Source organism: Alexandromys fortis, unplaced genomic scaffold (genome assembly GCF_014885135.2).
Source record: "Alexandromys fortis isolate MF-2015 unplaced genomic scaffold, M_Fortis_MF-2015_v1.1 scaffold_218, whole genome shotgun sequence".
In the NCBI taxonomy this organism is placed as follows: Eukaryota; Metazoa; Chordata; class Mammalia; order Rodentia; family Cricetidae; genus Alexandromys; species Alexandromys fortis.
Window position 1 is genome coordinate 510,666 of NW_026068112.1, and position 14,623 is coordinate 525,288.

General features: G+C 52.4%; 2 protein-coding genes across 2 annotated transcripts; one reads left to right on the forward strand and one right to left on the reverse strand.

The window, feature by feature from the left end:
- Nucleotides 1-1,469: 1,469 nt before the first annotated feature.
- Ca14 (carbonic anhydrase 14) lies at nucleotides 1,470-9,584 on the forward strand. The gene is made up of 11 exons (XM_050124662.1): nucleotides 1,470-1,902; nucleotides 4,311-4,331; nucleotides 5,285-5,464; nucleotides 5,880-6,022; nucleotides 6,215-6,310; nucleotides 6,429-6,495; nucleotides 6,948-7,105; nucleotides 7,186-7,306; nucleotides 7,519-7,539; nucleotides 7,635-7,719; nucleotides 8,371-9,584. The coding sequence occupies exons 1-11, from the start codon at nucleotides 1,848-1,850 to the stop codon at nucleotides 8,435-8,437; spliced, it is 1,014 nt and encodes a 337-aa protein (XP_049980619.1). The 5' UTR covers nucleotides 1,470-1,847; the 3' UTR covers nucleotides 8,438-9,584.
- On the reverse strand, nucleotides 7,974-12,591 carry Aph1a (aph-1 homolog A, gamma-secretase subunit). The gene is made up of 7 exons (XM_050124663.1): nucleotides 12,248-12,591; nucleotides 11,535-11,705; nucleotides 11,299-11,372; nucleotides 10,958-11,080; nucleotides 10,686-10,813; nucleotides 10,206-10,329; nucleotides 7,974-9,876 (listed from the first exon to the last, which is right to left on the reverse strand). The coding sequence occupies exons 1-7, from the start codon at nucleotides 12,358-12,360 to the stop codon at nucleotides 9,812-9,814; spliced, it is 798 nt and encodes a 265-aa protein (XP_049980620.1). The 5' UTR covers nucleotides 12,361-12,591; the 3' UTR covers nucleotides 7,974-9,811.
- Between the last annotated feature and the right edge of the window lie 2,032 nt (nucleotides 12,592-14,623).

Genomic DNA, 14,623 nt, shown 5'->3' on the forward strand with positions numbered 1-14,623 from the left:
CCCCCCCCCCCCCCCCCGCGCCTCCTATTAACTTCCCTGATTCCAAAGAAGTCTCAACTTACATTTTACATTTCTTATTTTTCCTAGATGGGATGGATGGAGCTTTGGAGGTACTTCAAGACGGAAACTTTTCTGCAGGGGGTGAAGAATTTGTAAAGCGGCAGAAGTATTTTTTAAAAAAAAGAATTACATTCAAAACAAAAGAAAACATAACCTTGTCTGAAGCTCAGTCACGGGACAAAAAAGCGCTCGAAGCTCCTGTCTCCGCAAGAGTGATGACCCAGCACATGCATTATTCTGTTCGCTTGGCTTTTATCCTGTGCCCTTGTTTGGCTTCTGCTCCCTTTGTTTTGGCTATTTATTGCTACTTGTTGGGAGCAAGGAGGGCAGAAAGACCTCAGTAGGTGCATGCCCTAGGCTAGTGAGTGAAGGGTACGGAGGAGAGAGATTTCACCACCCAGCTTTAAACTATCTGTGGTTTTTACACTCACTAATGAGGGACTTAGGATGTACATTCCGATCGGGATTTCTAGTCCCGTGGGGGAGCGCGCAACAGCGCACATTCCTGAGACGCCACGCAACCTCCGTGCTCCACTGGCTAACTCCACGGTGGCAGGTTCCACTCGTCCCATTGGGCCTACGGCGACCCTTTGTTGGGTGGGCGGGAAGCCCCTGGACCCTCACCCCGCTGGTCACATGGCCTCTCTGGCCCCTCCCCTCTCTTTCTCTGGAGTCCGCCTTTTTCTCGTGGTGACAGTAATTGTTTCCCCAGTCACCCGTCGCCCCTCCTGCCCAGGCCTCTCTGCTAGGGGTCAGTGTCCTCTTCAGTGACAAAAGGCGCCCTAGATCTGGGCTCCCCGGGGAGGGAGGTGGCTGGGTCTGGTAGTTAGAATGCTGTCTCTCCCTGGTGCTGTGACAACCCCTCCCCCGCTGTGCACACAAATGGGCTTTATACGGCAAACAAAACTGCACCCCCACCCCGGGCTACACAGGCACGTGGACCTAAGCCTCACCAAGGGGGGTGCGGTGGCGACAGGCACCGGAGAAAGACAGCACGGAAGACTAAGGTTCTCCTCGCCCCACTTCTTCATCTCCGCAATCCAGATTTTAAACTTTGACTTCCCAGTCCCCACCTGCGTCCTGAGCCCCCAACTTCTGTTCTTCTAGCTCCCAAGTATGAATCCTTTCTGGTTGGAAACAGGTTCCCCACCAGCTGGCCCACACCACCCAGGGGTGTGCGACTCAGGCAGGAGAATGCGAGAGAACACAGTGTCCCGGGGGAGAGAGAGGTGCGAAACCCCCCTTCTCTGCCCGAGAGTTCCTGGGGACACCCATCTCGGCAGAGCAAATGGCCAAGGAAGAGCTCACTCCAGCTGGGTTCCTGAGCCAAGGCCAGGACGCCGGGCTCCGCAGGACCATCCAGCTCGCCTAATCCGCTATTTAAGGAGCTGCTCGCCTGCAGCCCGGGAGCCACCCCCCCTCCTCACGTACACCGGTTCAGAGCCACCTTAAAAGCGGGTGGCTACTGTGAAGTTGCTGGCCAGTAAGTGGTGTAGAGACTACGGAGTACATACAGAGACAGCAGAGAGAGAAACAGAGAGGAAGAGAGAGAGAGAGAGAGAGAGAGAGAGAGAGAGAGAGAGAGAGAGAGAGAGAGAGAGAGAGAGAGAGAGAGAGAGGAAATTGATCCACAAGTTCGTTCTAACCTGAGGAAAGTCAAATCCCTGGAAGCCCGCAGAGACAAGAGGAAAAGATACAGACGCCAGAAACTCCTCTCTCTCTCCCTCACCACCTAAATCTCCTTGCTCGCAAATTCCTGGTCCCCTGTGTGGCCTTGTGGAGATAATATGTTGTTCTTCGCTCTCCTGTTAAAGGTGACTTGGATCCTGGCTGCAGACAGGGGTAGGTACGACTGTGCTAATGTCCACGCCATGTGTACTTAAGTGGGGGAGGAGAGGTGTAAAGGGACACTTGGGGGCTGGGGACAAAAGGCACGATGGTTGGGGAGCGTAGTGTAAGAGTGTGGGGGAGATCCCTCCCATTCTTTGCCTTTTCCTCTCTAGCCCAGCCATGACTGCTATTGCTGTGGCAGGAGAGAACTAGCCGGGGCCAGTGTGTGAATGCTCACACGTGTGGGAACCTCTCTCTCCGTGCCAGGCCGCTACAGCTAGCTCTCTGAAGCTCTTTTCCTACTGCCCTAGTCTCAGGCAGCCCTCCTGCCCTCTTTGTTCGTGCACTCTGCTGGTTAGGGAGAGCAGGGCTGGGAACACACACACACACACACACACACACACACACACACGCAAGGGTGTCTGATTCCCCGCTGATCAGATAATAATCCCACCACCTGCCAAGGTGTACAGAGAAACTAACAAATTGGTCCATTCAAACACAATGATCGAGTTAGTCACTAGCCCTCTACAGTATACTTTCAGGAGTGGGAGAGAGAGGGAAAGACTGGAAACGGTGTTCCTAGAGTCCAGGGATGCCTCGGGGATTCCCACACCTTTTTGTGTTGTTGTTGTTGCTTGTTTGTTTTGTTTTTGAGACAAGGTCTCATGCAGCCAGACGTGTCTCCAACTCACTATGCAGCTGAGTTAGTCTCGCTTCTACCTCCAGTCTGCAGCACTGTGCGTGGCCGCTACGGCTTCTGCACTTCCCATGCCTCATTCAGTATCCAGCACATAGTAGGAGAGGGACTAAGGTTTGCTGGGAGAACTAAGCGGGAGGAGTATCTAGAAAGCAAGAGGAGGCAGGAAGCAGATGAGACCAAGGGAACCAATGAAAACAGAGAGCTAAAGATCCCTTCTGAGAAGAAACAGGGGAAGAGGAGAACAGATATTAGAATCAGCCCAGAGCCTTTAACAGGAAGAGCAGGACACCTTCACTAAACCAAGAACTCTAGCTGTTGTAGTATCCCACAGAGATAGAGAATGAGAGAGAGCCTCCAACCACACTTGGGCTTATGGGGGGTGGGGGGCGGTATTTTCGTTTTTGTGTTGTTTTCAAGACAGGGTTTCTCTGTGTAGACCTGACTGTCCTGGAACTCACTTGGTAGACCAGGCTGGCCTGGAATTCCCAGAGATCCACCTGTCTCTGCTTCCAAGTGCTGGGATTAAAGGCATGCATGCACCTTGAGCTATTGTGCAGAGGCCCTTGAGCTGAGGAATGGGCCAGCTGGGCAGACCAAGGGTGAGAGCCAAAGCCTCTTCCGAGTCTGAGCAGTTAAAAGAATAATAGAAACATTGGGCATTGGACCACATGCTTGTGATCCTAGCGCTCAGGAGGCTGCGGCAGGGTTGCCACAAGTTTGAGGTCAGCCTGAACCACAGAAAGAATACTGGGCCAGTATGGACCACATAGCAAAACCCTGCCCCAAACAAACAAGATAAATAAAGAAGTAATAAAGATAAAAAGGAATTTAGGATTTCCCCCCCCCAGTTTCTAGATTTAAGTAGTACAAGCCAATCTACAATTAGACTCCCTTTCCTCCTCAAAGCAGGTTAGCCATGGGGGGTAGCTAGATCCACAGACCCCCCCCAGCTTCTTGGCTAGAGGCAGAACGGCATGAGAGCCCAACATGTGACCAGCCTGGCAGCTCTCCTCTCTACACACAATGCTTCACTTTCTTCCTGTCCTTGCCAGCCTGACTGCCTTTGCCCACCCACCACCCTCAACCTAGAATAGAGCCTACCCTGACTCCTGCCTCTCTGTGCCATCTGAGAGTGCAGGAGCTGAGGGGCACGGCAGAGCCAGTCAGACCAAAAAGGAAGGATTAAAATTTTCATCCTGTCTCGAAAAACCAAAAAAAAAAAAAAAAAATCATCGAAAGTTCTATGCCTTTGCTCATGCAGTAGCGCACCCAGGCAAAGGACTGATAGCTCTCCTGTCGTCAGCAGCGCTGCTGGACGTTGTTCCGTCCGTCCTCTTTTGTTCTCTACCCTTCCGAGCCCTCTGCCCACACCCTTACCCTACTCCACCCCGATCTTCTAAGAGTTACACTAACTTGGCTCCAGCTGGAGAAAAGCTAAGGGTTGGGCCGCCTGCACGTTTGGATCCAGGTTAATTTTAGTCTCCTGGCTTTATCTCTTTCCATGGCTCCTCCCTCACTACTCATTAACCACGGGCACAGACTGGCCAGTTATTTTAAACAGGACCCCCGACCTTTCCACCAACGTGCTCAGTTTCATGACTTCCCTTGGGAACTGCTGGAGTGGGGGTGTGGGGAAGCAGCAGAAGAGGGGGGGCGCGGGAGGGAGAGGACACTGCTCCAGGCTGCGCTGGCCGCAGCCCAAATCACTCTCTTACAGGTCACCACTGGACGTACGAAGGTGAGAGCAGAACTCCCGAGCCGCCTGGCACTCCTTTCGCCCTGGGACCCCTCCCCCCTCACCTGACACGAAGACTTCCTGGGGAGGGAGAGCTTTCCTTGAGCTTCAGACGCTAGCCCCTCTTCTTCTGCATTGCACACACAGACACACGCCCTGGGTTTATACATGTGGCTGCTAGACCCTGCACTAAGCATTAAAAAAAAAAAAAAAAATCCCACGTCTGCTGATTCAGCAGAAAAGCCCACGAGTCCTCCGCAAATCTGTGTGGAAATGAAGAAGAGTGGGTGGCGAGAGGCGCGATGCGCTCAGCGGCCATTCTTCTGGCTCTTCCTCCCCAGCAGTCCTACCCCCAACCCATCTCTGAAACCCGACAGAGCCTGAGGTCAGGAGGAAGAGCTGGCAGGATACTGTGACACTAGAGACAGGGGAACTCAATCCCTTTGAACTTCTGATTAATGACCTAGCTGGAGTCAAAGCAAGGTCCATGTGAGAGTAAGGAGTGAAGGACAGAAAAGATACCTGAACCCCAAGACTACATGATAGGGAGCCCCAGAGATACTTCATCTGTTTAGGGTCAGTGGTCCCCTCTGATTCTGCTTCACCGGGTGTTCAGGCTTTCTGTCTATTTCCCTCACTCAGCTTCACTGTTCTCAAACTACAGGTGAGTGAACGCTACCCCTGCGCACGCGCACACACACATATACACACACACACACACACACACACACACACTAATTAGGGTAGCTGGAGAATCACCCCCTGCCTCTGGGGCAGCGAGGGGCGCTGCAGCCTAGAGGGCAGTGGGCACTCCCACCTCACCCTGCCCCACCTAACTGGGTGGGGAGAAGTGGATTTCTGCTTCCACTGTAATGTGTATGGGGTAGGGGGTTACTAAAGGGAGGTTGGGGCTGTGGGGCTGGACATGGACCCATGGTAACTTACCCCTCCCCCAGGCCCACACGGTCAGGACCACTGGCCAACCTCTTACCCTGAGTGTGGAGGCGATGCCCAGTCCCCCATCAACATTCAGACAGACAGTGTGATATTTGACCCTGATCTGACTGCTGTACAGCCCCATGGATATGACCAGCCTGGTACTGAGCCTTTGGATCTACACAATAATGGCCATACAGGTAAAAGACTCTACTCCAAGTAACTGCAGCTTCCAGTTCAGACTTTAAAAGAGCCAGAGGAAAAAGCCAGGCGATGGTGGCGCACGCCTCTAATCCCAGCACTGGGGAGGCAGAGGCAGGCGGATCTCTGTGAGTTCAAGGCCAGCCTGATTGATCTACCTAGCGAGTTCCAGGACAGCCAAGGCTACACAGAGAAACCCTGTCTCAAACAGATTTGGGCTCTTGCAGCTAAGGTAGGATTGAATGTCTATGGTCAAGTTCGATGTGTAGGTTAGTGTCACAGCACTGAGAGGCCACTGTGGTAGAAAAGCCACAGCCTAGGAGAGGAAGAGGAGAGCCAAGTGTCCCAGGTGGTGGCCAGTCGGGGTGGGAACTGCCCCCTCTCCCCCACCAACCCCCACCTCTTCCCTCACAGTGCAGCTCTCCCTGCCCTCTACTCTGCACCTGGGCGGACTGCCCCGGAAATACACAGCAGCCCAGCTCCACCTGCACTGGGGTCAGAGAGGATCCCAAGAGGGCTCCGAGCACCAGATCAACAGCGAAGCCACGGTGGCAGAGGTACCGACTAGGGTACAGGACGCAGTTGATCTTGGAGAGTGGATGTGAACCCTTGAAAAGTTGTATTGAAGGGACAAGGCAAAGCTTTGGGGGCAGAGACTCAGACCGGGGGACTGAGGTGGTGACCAAAGCCAAAGCTCTGGAAAGACTGAAGACGTGTGAGGGAACTCATGCCTGTCTCCATTCCCACAGCTCCACGTGGTCCATTATGACTCGGAGTCCTATGGCAGTCTGAGAGAGGCTGCTCAGAAGCCTCAGGGCCTGGCTGTCCTAGGCATCTTAATTGAGGTCAGTAATCCCTAACCCCTCTCAGCTCTCTGCTCACATCCCTTAGGCCTGTTCTGTTGCTGCACTCTTACTCCAAACACATGCTTCTGCCGCACCTCTAGCGAACACTCCTCCACAGGTGGGCGAGACTGAGAACCCGGCTTACGGTCACATTCTGAGTCATCTGCACGAAATAAGGCATAAAGGTGAGCCCGAAAACTCTTAGTAAGAATTTAACTGCAGCCGGGCACTGGTGGTGCACACCTTCAATCCCAGTACTCCAGAGGCAGAGGTGGGCATATCTCTGTGAGTTCAAGGCCAGCCTGGTCTACAGGACAGCCAGGACTGTTTCACAGAGAAACCTTGTCAGGCAGTAGTAGCACATGCTTTAAATCCCAGCACTCAGGAGGCAGAGACAGGCAGCTCTCTGTGAGTTCGAAGACAACCTGGTCTATGAGAGCTAGTTCTAGGACAGATAGGACTGTTACACAGAGAAACCCTGTCTCAAAAAACAAACAAACAAACAAACAAACAAAACAATTCAACAGCAGAGAAACTGAAAACCTGACCTAAGAGGCTTGGGGAGGAGCAGGGAGTTGTGCACTCTGCCCAGAGGAACCCTGTACAGGACGGCTGACACTTGCTCTGCTCTCCGTAGACCAGATGACCTCAGTGCCCCCCTTCAATGTGAGAGAGCTGCTCCCCCAACAGCTGGAGCAGTTCTTCCGGTACAACGGCTCACTCACGACCCCACCCTGCTACCAGAGTGTCCTCTGGACAGTCTTCCACAGAAGGGCCCAGATTTCAGTGGAACAGGTGAGTGCTGGAGAAGCTAAGAGCGGCTTTAACTCAGACCCTTGCCCAGGCCCCAGAGTGACTTCTACTCCTGCTCTCAGTTAGAACAGCTTCAGGGGACGCTGTTCTCTACGGAAGAGGAGCCACTTGCGCCCCTCATACAGAACTACAGAATCCCCCAGCCTCTCAACCAGAGGACCATCTTTGCTTCCTTCGTCCAAGGTGACTGGCAGGGCTCGGAAACTGAGGAACTCAAGAGGCATGGAATAGTCAAGCCCTGGGCAGGAAAAGGCCAAGAGTGGATTCCCACTTCCTTAGACTGGGAACCACTCCTAGCCATGGATGCCCAGAGGTCATTTTCCAGGTGTGGAAGCAGGGCTCCCAAACGGGAAGATGTTCTGAAACTCCCCTAACCAAGTTTTCTTCCTCTACAGCGGGACCATTGTATACCACAGGTAAGATGGCTCTGTAGGGAACCGTGAAGGGAGTGTGGATTCCAGCACCTGTTAGACTGGACTAACAACTTTGTGTCTCCCCCCCCCCCCCCCAGGAGAGATGCTGGGTCTAGGTGTGGGAATCTTGGCTGGATGTCTCTGCCTTCTGCTGGCTGTTTATTTCATTGCTCAAAAAATTAGGTAAGATCCTACTTTCTATCCCTGAAGTAGTTTATTTTCTATTAAAAGAGTATTCTCAGAGACTGGGCAGTGGTGGTGCACACCTTTAATCCCAGCATTTCGGAGGCAGGCTGATCTCTGAGTTTGAAGCCAGCCTGGTCTATAGAATGAGTTCCAGGAAAGCCTGAAATATATAGAGAAACCCTGTCTCGAAAAAACAAACCAAGAAAAAAAAAAAACCGAAAACAAACAAAAAATGCATTCTCAGCCAGGCATGGTGGGGTGGTATACACCTTTAATCCCAACAATTGGGAGGCAGAAGCAGGAAGATCTCTGAGTTCAAGGCCAGCCTGGTCTATACAGAGTGAGATTCAAGACAGCCAGAGTTTCATAGAGACACCACCCCTCAAAAAAAAAATTCTCTGGGGATGCAGCTCAGCTGGTGGAGTGCTTGCCTGGCATGCACAGAGTCCTGGGTTTGATCCCTAGCACCACATAAACCTGGCATGCTGGCACACACTGTAATCCCAATACACAGGAGGTGGAGGAAGGAGAAAGTTTAAGGTCATATTCAGATACTTATTGAGTTGTTTTTAAAAAGTGTTTCCTGTCCTACTCTAACCTTCACTTAGGACACTAGTCACTTCCATGAACCACTGCTTCCCCTTCCAGGAAGAAGAGGCTAGGAAGCAGGAAGAGTGTGGCCTTCACCTCGGCACGGGCTACCACAGAGGCATAAACCCCGTCTCCATGCCATGGACACCTTCCCCTCATACCCATCAGGGGTCTAAGGGGGTGCAGGGGCTGGACTAGAAGTAGCAGGCAGACACATGTCCTTCTCCATACCAACTCTGCACACAAACGCCAGAAAAGCAAGGACCCAGGGCTTCAAGGAAGAGCGGAGTCTCTGGCCTTCCAAAGCACGTAGGTCAGGAGATCCCTGCTTTAACAGGCAGCTATGAAGAAGCTGAGACGTGCCCTGATGTCCCTCACCTCACACCTTCATGGACCCTCCCCTAGACACACCTAGATACATGTCTAGGAAAAAGCTGCTGCTGGAAGTTTAGTTATTTTTTTTGCTCAATATATGTTTGAAAATCTTACTTCTGGTTGTCTTTTGTGCCTTTCAAGGGTGGGAGAGTTCCTCTGTCCTCTGGGTGGCCGAGGCAGACATAGAGAAAAAGAAAACTGGGGAATTAACTCCTTGTACCCTCTTCCTGGACAGGGGCACTCTACTCCTGGGAAAGCCAACTCAGTTCCACCGGTGCCTCTGACATCACACCCAAGCTGCCACCAGTGAACACTGTTGTCAGGCTAGGCAGGAGGATGGACGGAAGCCACCAAGGGCTAGAAATCTCAATCCATTATCCCTTCTCTTAAAAGCCAAGTTCCCCCACAATTATAAAGTCCTTTTTATTAGTCAAAATCACAATCACCTTGATTAAAAGGATGGGACATCCCACCCTTGGCAGAAAAATGGTACAGTGGTAGAAACCCTCCCAGCCCTCCCACAGCCCAGTTAAAAACTAGAAAAATGTCTGCCTGCTTGGCCTGCGATGCCATGGTAGTCTGACTCCTCCAGGGGCACTGCCATGGAGTGGGCCAATCCCACAATACCCTCCACTTCACCTTGGGGAGAGGAGGGGTGCTGATGGTCACGGACGTTAAAACATGAGTTCCAGTGGTACCAGTTTCCCAAACATGCACTTCCTTCCTTTTCCCCAGGGCCTGGGACCAAGGGGAAAATGGGACAGAACTGAGCCATGATCAGCAGTTTCAGGAGCAAAAATACAGCCCAAGGAGGTTAGGAGGCTCCCAATAGACCTCCTCACTCCCCCGACTTTAAAAAAAAAAAGGCATTTCTGGGGTCTTTATCATACCAAAAATGGTTCTTTTCAGACCTGAGAAAAAGACCAAGATGTCCAGTCTGGGCAGTAGATACTGGAGACCTGAACTCATCTCCCTTGAGCCTCTAGCAACTTCATCACCAGGGCCACAGCTAACCTAGGTCCCTTTTCTTGGCAACCTGCACTGTCCAGAACTGGAGATGGAGAAATACAGGACGAGGAGATCGGGAGGGTACCCCAGGCCCAGGGGTCCCCCCCATGTTCCCTCAGTCCTCGGGTGGGATGCGCAGGGCAGAATACACCATCACCCGACTGTCCTCCTGCCGTCGGCCTGCAGAGGGGAAGCGGGGTGAGTCATGGGCAGGGTGAGAGCAGAGCACTGACACATGGGGAGACCTGGACAAGGGGCTCCCCAGGTGGTGGGGAGTAACGCAGATTCAAACCCACCAGTCCCTGACGGGCTGCACCCAGGCTGCTCCTGAGAAAGCTTAGAGACTACAGGTCACGAATGGACAACACCAAACCCGGAAGGTAGCGGGACACATCAGCGAGGAGACGAGGATGTGGGCAATGGACCCGGGCTGGGGCTGGGTTCAGTCATGGGCAGTGGACAGGCAGATGGGAGCTGTCAGGCGATCAGTCCAGGTAGTCAGTCCTTACACGAAAGGCTGCGCTGGATACTTCGGAGGGAGCCTCCAGCTGTGATGAACGCCCAGAGCCCCATGGAAACAGTGACTGCGTAGATGGGCAGCAGGCTGGCCTCATACCAGGGGTTCAGGAATGTCTGAGAACGAGGATAGAAAAGAGATTAGATTCTCCCCACACCTAGCCCCAACATTCATTTTGTGCCTCTGACCGAACCTCCCCCAGACATTCTGGAGCTAAGGGAGCTTTTGATTTTAGATTCCTCAAAGGTTTCAGCTCCTCCTAGCCACCTCAGGTCATCTGCATTGGTCTGACTAAGCATGCAGGCTCCTCCCCAGAACAGGTGGCCTAACTGACGCTGAGGTGACAGGACCTTTAAGGCTCACCTTTCTGCCTCCACCCAACGTAAGTTAACGAAGTGAAGTGAGAACACATAACCCAGCCCACTCACTCTGAAATGCTTCTCCCTGACTCAGGCCCCTAGCTCCAACTCACCAGTCCTGATGTCAGCAGGTGACTCCCGACTACCAGGCCCACAGCCCAGTACCGTCTCCTCTCACAGGCATCAAAGAATACAACTCCCCAAAAGGTATGGAGCAGGATAATGGCTGCTGTCAGAAAGGCTGCAAGGAGGGAGATGGGGAGGAGATGCGTCCCTGACCTTCTCCCAGCCTCCTGAGATGCTGAGCCAGAGGAGCCTCCCAGGGAAGGTCAGATGGGGCTGGGGATGGACAGGGCATAAAGGCGAGGTTAGAGGTGAGCCTTACCTGAAGTCAGGAAGTAATAGGGCGAGTCGCCATGGATCCCAACCACACCTGGCCCAAGGGCATCGGCCAAAATATTGATAACAGAGAAGACACCACTGATGATACCGAAGGACAGACCAGAAACTGGGGGGAGGGAGGCGCTCATCAACGTCCAAGGCCACCACAGCACTTCTACCAGCACCTCTCCCGTGCCCAGTGAGAACCACCATACCTACTCTCCCTCCAGACTCCACACTGCCTCTCCTTGGATGTCAAGGATAAAGAGAAACACTTAGCACATTACCCTGAAGGGGAGGAGGGGGTGATCAACTCCCTCCTCTGGTCCCTCTCCCTTGGCTCACCATAAGCCATCTGACGGATGGAGATGGGTGATCTTCCGTCCTCACTCAGTGATGCTAAGCCCTCATCTGCCTTCCTGGGATGAGAGAGAGGAAATATAAGAGAGGGCAGGGATGTTCTTTTCCCTCCAAGATCCTCCCTTGAACGCCCCTTATTCCAACTACCACCCAAGGGCTGGCCCACTTCCCACAATGCACACCACTGTCCCCTCTCCCTTCCAGACCACCCCGGTCCTTACTTAAGGAGCTTGTAGTAGGCAAAGCGGAACACTTCCTGTAGAAGGACAGAAACAGCAGCACCAAAAATCAGGAGGCCATACTGGAGCCGGGCATCTGACCGGTCTGTCACATGGACCAAGATGAACCAGACCACAGAGGCCAAGAGCAGGGAGACCAGCCAGAAAAAGGCTCTGAGGAAACACAAAGACAATGAGAGGCAAGTATAGGGGCAGCCAGAAAAATCAAGGAGGGAACCAGCCAAGGCTGCAGCATGAAAAGTGGAAGTTAGACTTCCGGATGGTCAGGGAGACAGGGACCAGGTAGGATAAGTGTCTCCACCAACAGAATCATCTGTAGGAATCTGCAAGCAGCAGAAGGGGAAAAATTCTGGTCAGAGTCTTCAGTGAGATGAGAGTCAAAGTGTACGCCGGCACGGGCGGACGGGCAGGGTATCCATTCCTGGGTCCTGGCTAGCCGAGGTCAGCACAGCCCCCTCACTACTCTCGGCCTTGGGCCTTCTCTGGCGCTGCCGAGAAGACTACAGGAGGAATCTGTGAAATCCCTGGAAGGCGGAAGTCGACTGCGGAAAATCGCCTAGACCACGATTTGACCCTGTCCAACCTTTTCCTACTTCTGTCCCCCAACTCAGGCTCCCATGCTCACCCCAGTTCCTCCAGCTCTTTCCGCATCATTTTCTCTACGCTTGGCCCCGTCTCCACCACTCGCTACTCACCCCGCGACCAGGATGATAACCCGAAGCGGGTCTCCAGCCACAGTGATCAGGAAAAGAGCGAACGCTGGGCCGAACGCGACGAAGGTGCACCCGAAAAACACCGCAGCCCCCATGACTGGGCAGCTGGGGGCGGGAGGGAGCCCCGGCCAAGGGAGGCGAAAGGGAGCAGCGCGCCGGGGGGGAGTCCGCGTGGGGCGGCGACGCAACCCCACGAGGGGCGCGGTGCAATGTCACCCCCGGACCCCGGGGAAGGGGAAGGGGGGGCACCGAAACCCCGGACGAAGGTCCTCCCGACCTCGTCTACGGAAGCCGAAGAGGGAACAACCCCCGGTCGCTGCCCCATGGCCACCTCCCATCTAATCCCCACCCCCGGAAGGCCAATGAATACTTGATGGGGAGGAACTGCAGAGGCGGGGTCGTGGCAGCACGGCCTTCTGGGAGTTGTAGTCCGTCAATCCTCTGAGCCCTCCACTTGGTACTGGGAGTGGCTCCAAAAGAGTGGGTCGGGACTGGGCCCAGTCAGGGGGAGGATTCCTGGGTTCGCTTGTGCCTGGTTTCTTTTCATTACTCTGTGGAGAAGAGTAATAACAACCATACCTATTTCTAGAAGAGCTTTGGCGGGGAAAGATCCTGTTTGAATCTAGAGACAAATATAAAAAAGAGCCCAGGATAGGGATTGTAAGAAGATAGGGATGGGCATTGTTCTTACTTGAATTAGAGGAAATGACCCAGAGAAGCACACTAAGGGATCAAAGTTGGTCTTAGAAATTGGAGCTCTTTGGGGGGCAGCCTCGTAAGGGAATTATATGGTATAATCTGTTGCAAATGAAGATTTCACCAGTATTCTGTGACGACAGAGTCAGAGAAGCAAGAGGAGCCAGGAGAGAAATATTAGAAAAATGTTTAGAAAGAATCCAGGAGTCAAAAAGCACCGAGAGCACAGAGACGGAGGGGAAATGACAGCCGACAGCCCCCACCCCCCACCCTGAGCCGCTTAGTTCCCTTGAAGTCACACTTCCTCTATTTATATTCTGAAAAATAAACTCGAGTGGTGTCTTTTCCTCAAGCTGAGGAGTGTTTGTGTATGGTGGGGGTCGTACGAGAACAAATCATGATTCGTATGAGGACAGATTTGCATGAGCAAAAGAATTCTACGACAAGATCAGATCTGGAGAATTGTTTTTGAGAGTGTAATCAAAGCAACAGCAACTACAGAAGGTGTTTGAAGAAAACCAGGCTTCCTGGAAGTGATTTTTTATTTAATACATGTATGCCACTCATACGGAGGATGTTTTACACTTCTTTTTTTTTTTCATAAATTCCAGGAAGAAACTGAGAAACATATTTTTGTTAAAAGACACCAGGCACATCTTGTAACATAGTTGAGAGGATGGGAACATCCTGGTCAGTGTGCCCTGCTTCTGAGTTCAGCAGGCTGAGTTAGGGGAAATACGGACAAGATAGCCCTTCTTTCTCTCTGTGAGCTGTCAATGCAACATGGCCTGGCTGTAGAGAGCAGCCTGGAAAACTTGTCTTGTGAGTGGTGATTCCACAGACACTTGTATAGTGCTCCAGGGACTCAGAGTGCTCCAGGGACTCACAGTACTCCAGAGACTCAGAGTGCTCCAGGGACTCAGAGTGCTCCAGGGACTCAGAGTGCTCCAGGGACTCAGAATGCTCCAGGGACTCACAGGGCTCCAGAGACTCACAGGGCTCCAGGGACTCACAGAGCACTCCAGGGACTCAGAGTGCTCCAGGGACTCATAGAGCTCCAGGGACTCAGAGTGCTCCAGGGACTCACAGGGCTGAAGGGACTCACTTTTTTTTTTTAAAGATTTATTTATTTATTATGTATACAGTGTTCTGTCTGCATATATGCCACCAGACCAGAAGAGGGCACCAGATCTCATTATAGATGGTTGTGAGCCACCATGTGGTTGCTGGGAATTGAACTCAGGACCTCTGGAAGAGCAGGCAGTGCTCTTAACCTCTGAGCCATCTCTCCAGCCCCCCAGGGACTCACTTTTGAGGCTGAGCAAGTATTTGTTATGTATGTGGAGTTTTGTTTGAGTAGTATGATTTTTCTTTGGTTTTTCCAGACAGGGTTTCTCTGTTCAGCCTTGACTGTCCTGAAACTCACTTTGTAGACCAGGCTAGCCTTATCTACCAGCCCCCACCTCCCGAGTGCGGGATTAAAGATGTGCATCATCAAGCCCACTGTTTGTGAGATTTTAAAATATACTTTATTTTCTTTATGTATTTGGTTTGTATCTTGTTTTACAAAGTTTACAGATTTATGCCAAAATGTAAGGAAAATAGTCATTTATCTGGAACGTTTTTGTAGTCATATGTCATCTTACTTCTCCTACTCTCTCT

Bases quoted from the DNA above. Each gene is read 5' to 3' on its own strand.
- Aph1a (XM_050124663.1), bottom strand. From the start codon at position 12,360: ATGGGGGCTGCGGTGTTTTTCGGGTGCACCTTCGTCGCGTTCGGCCCA. The intron at 11,081-11,298 runs GTGAGCCAAGGG...CCCTCCCCCCAG, and splicing joins CATCCGTCAGATGGCTTATG to TTTCTGGTCTGTCCTTCGGT. The intron at 10,814-10,957 runs GTAAGGCTCACC...CCCTCCTTGCAG, and splicing joins CTATTACTTCCTGACTTCAG to CCTTTCTGACAGCAGCCATT.
- Ca14 (XM_050124662.1), top strand. From the start codon at position 1,848: ATGTTGTTCTTCGCTCTCCTGTTAAAGGTGACTTGGATCCTGGCTGCA. The intron at 6,023-6,214 runs GTACCGACTAGG...CCATTCCCACAG, and splicing joins GCGAAGCCACGGTGGCAGAG to CTCCACGTGGTCCATTATGA. The intron at 6,496-6,947 runs GTGAGCCCGAAA...TGCTCTCCGTAG, and splicing joins GCACGAAATAAGGCATAAAG to ACCAGATGACCTCAGTGCCC.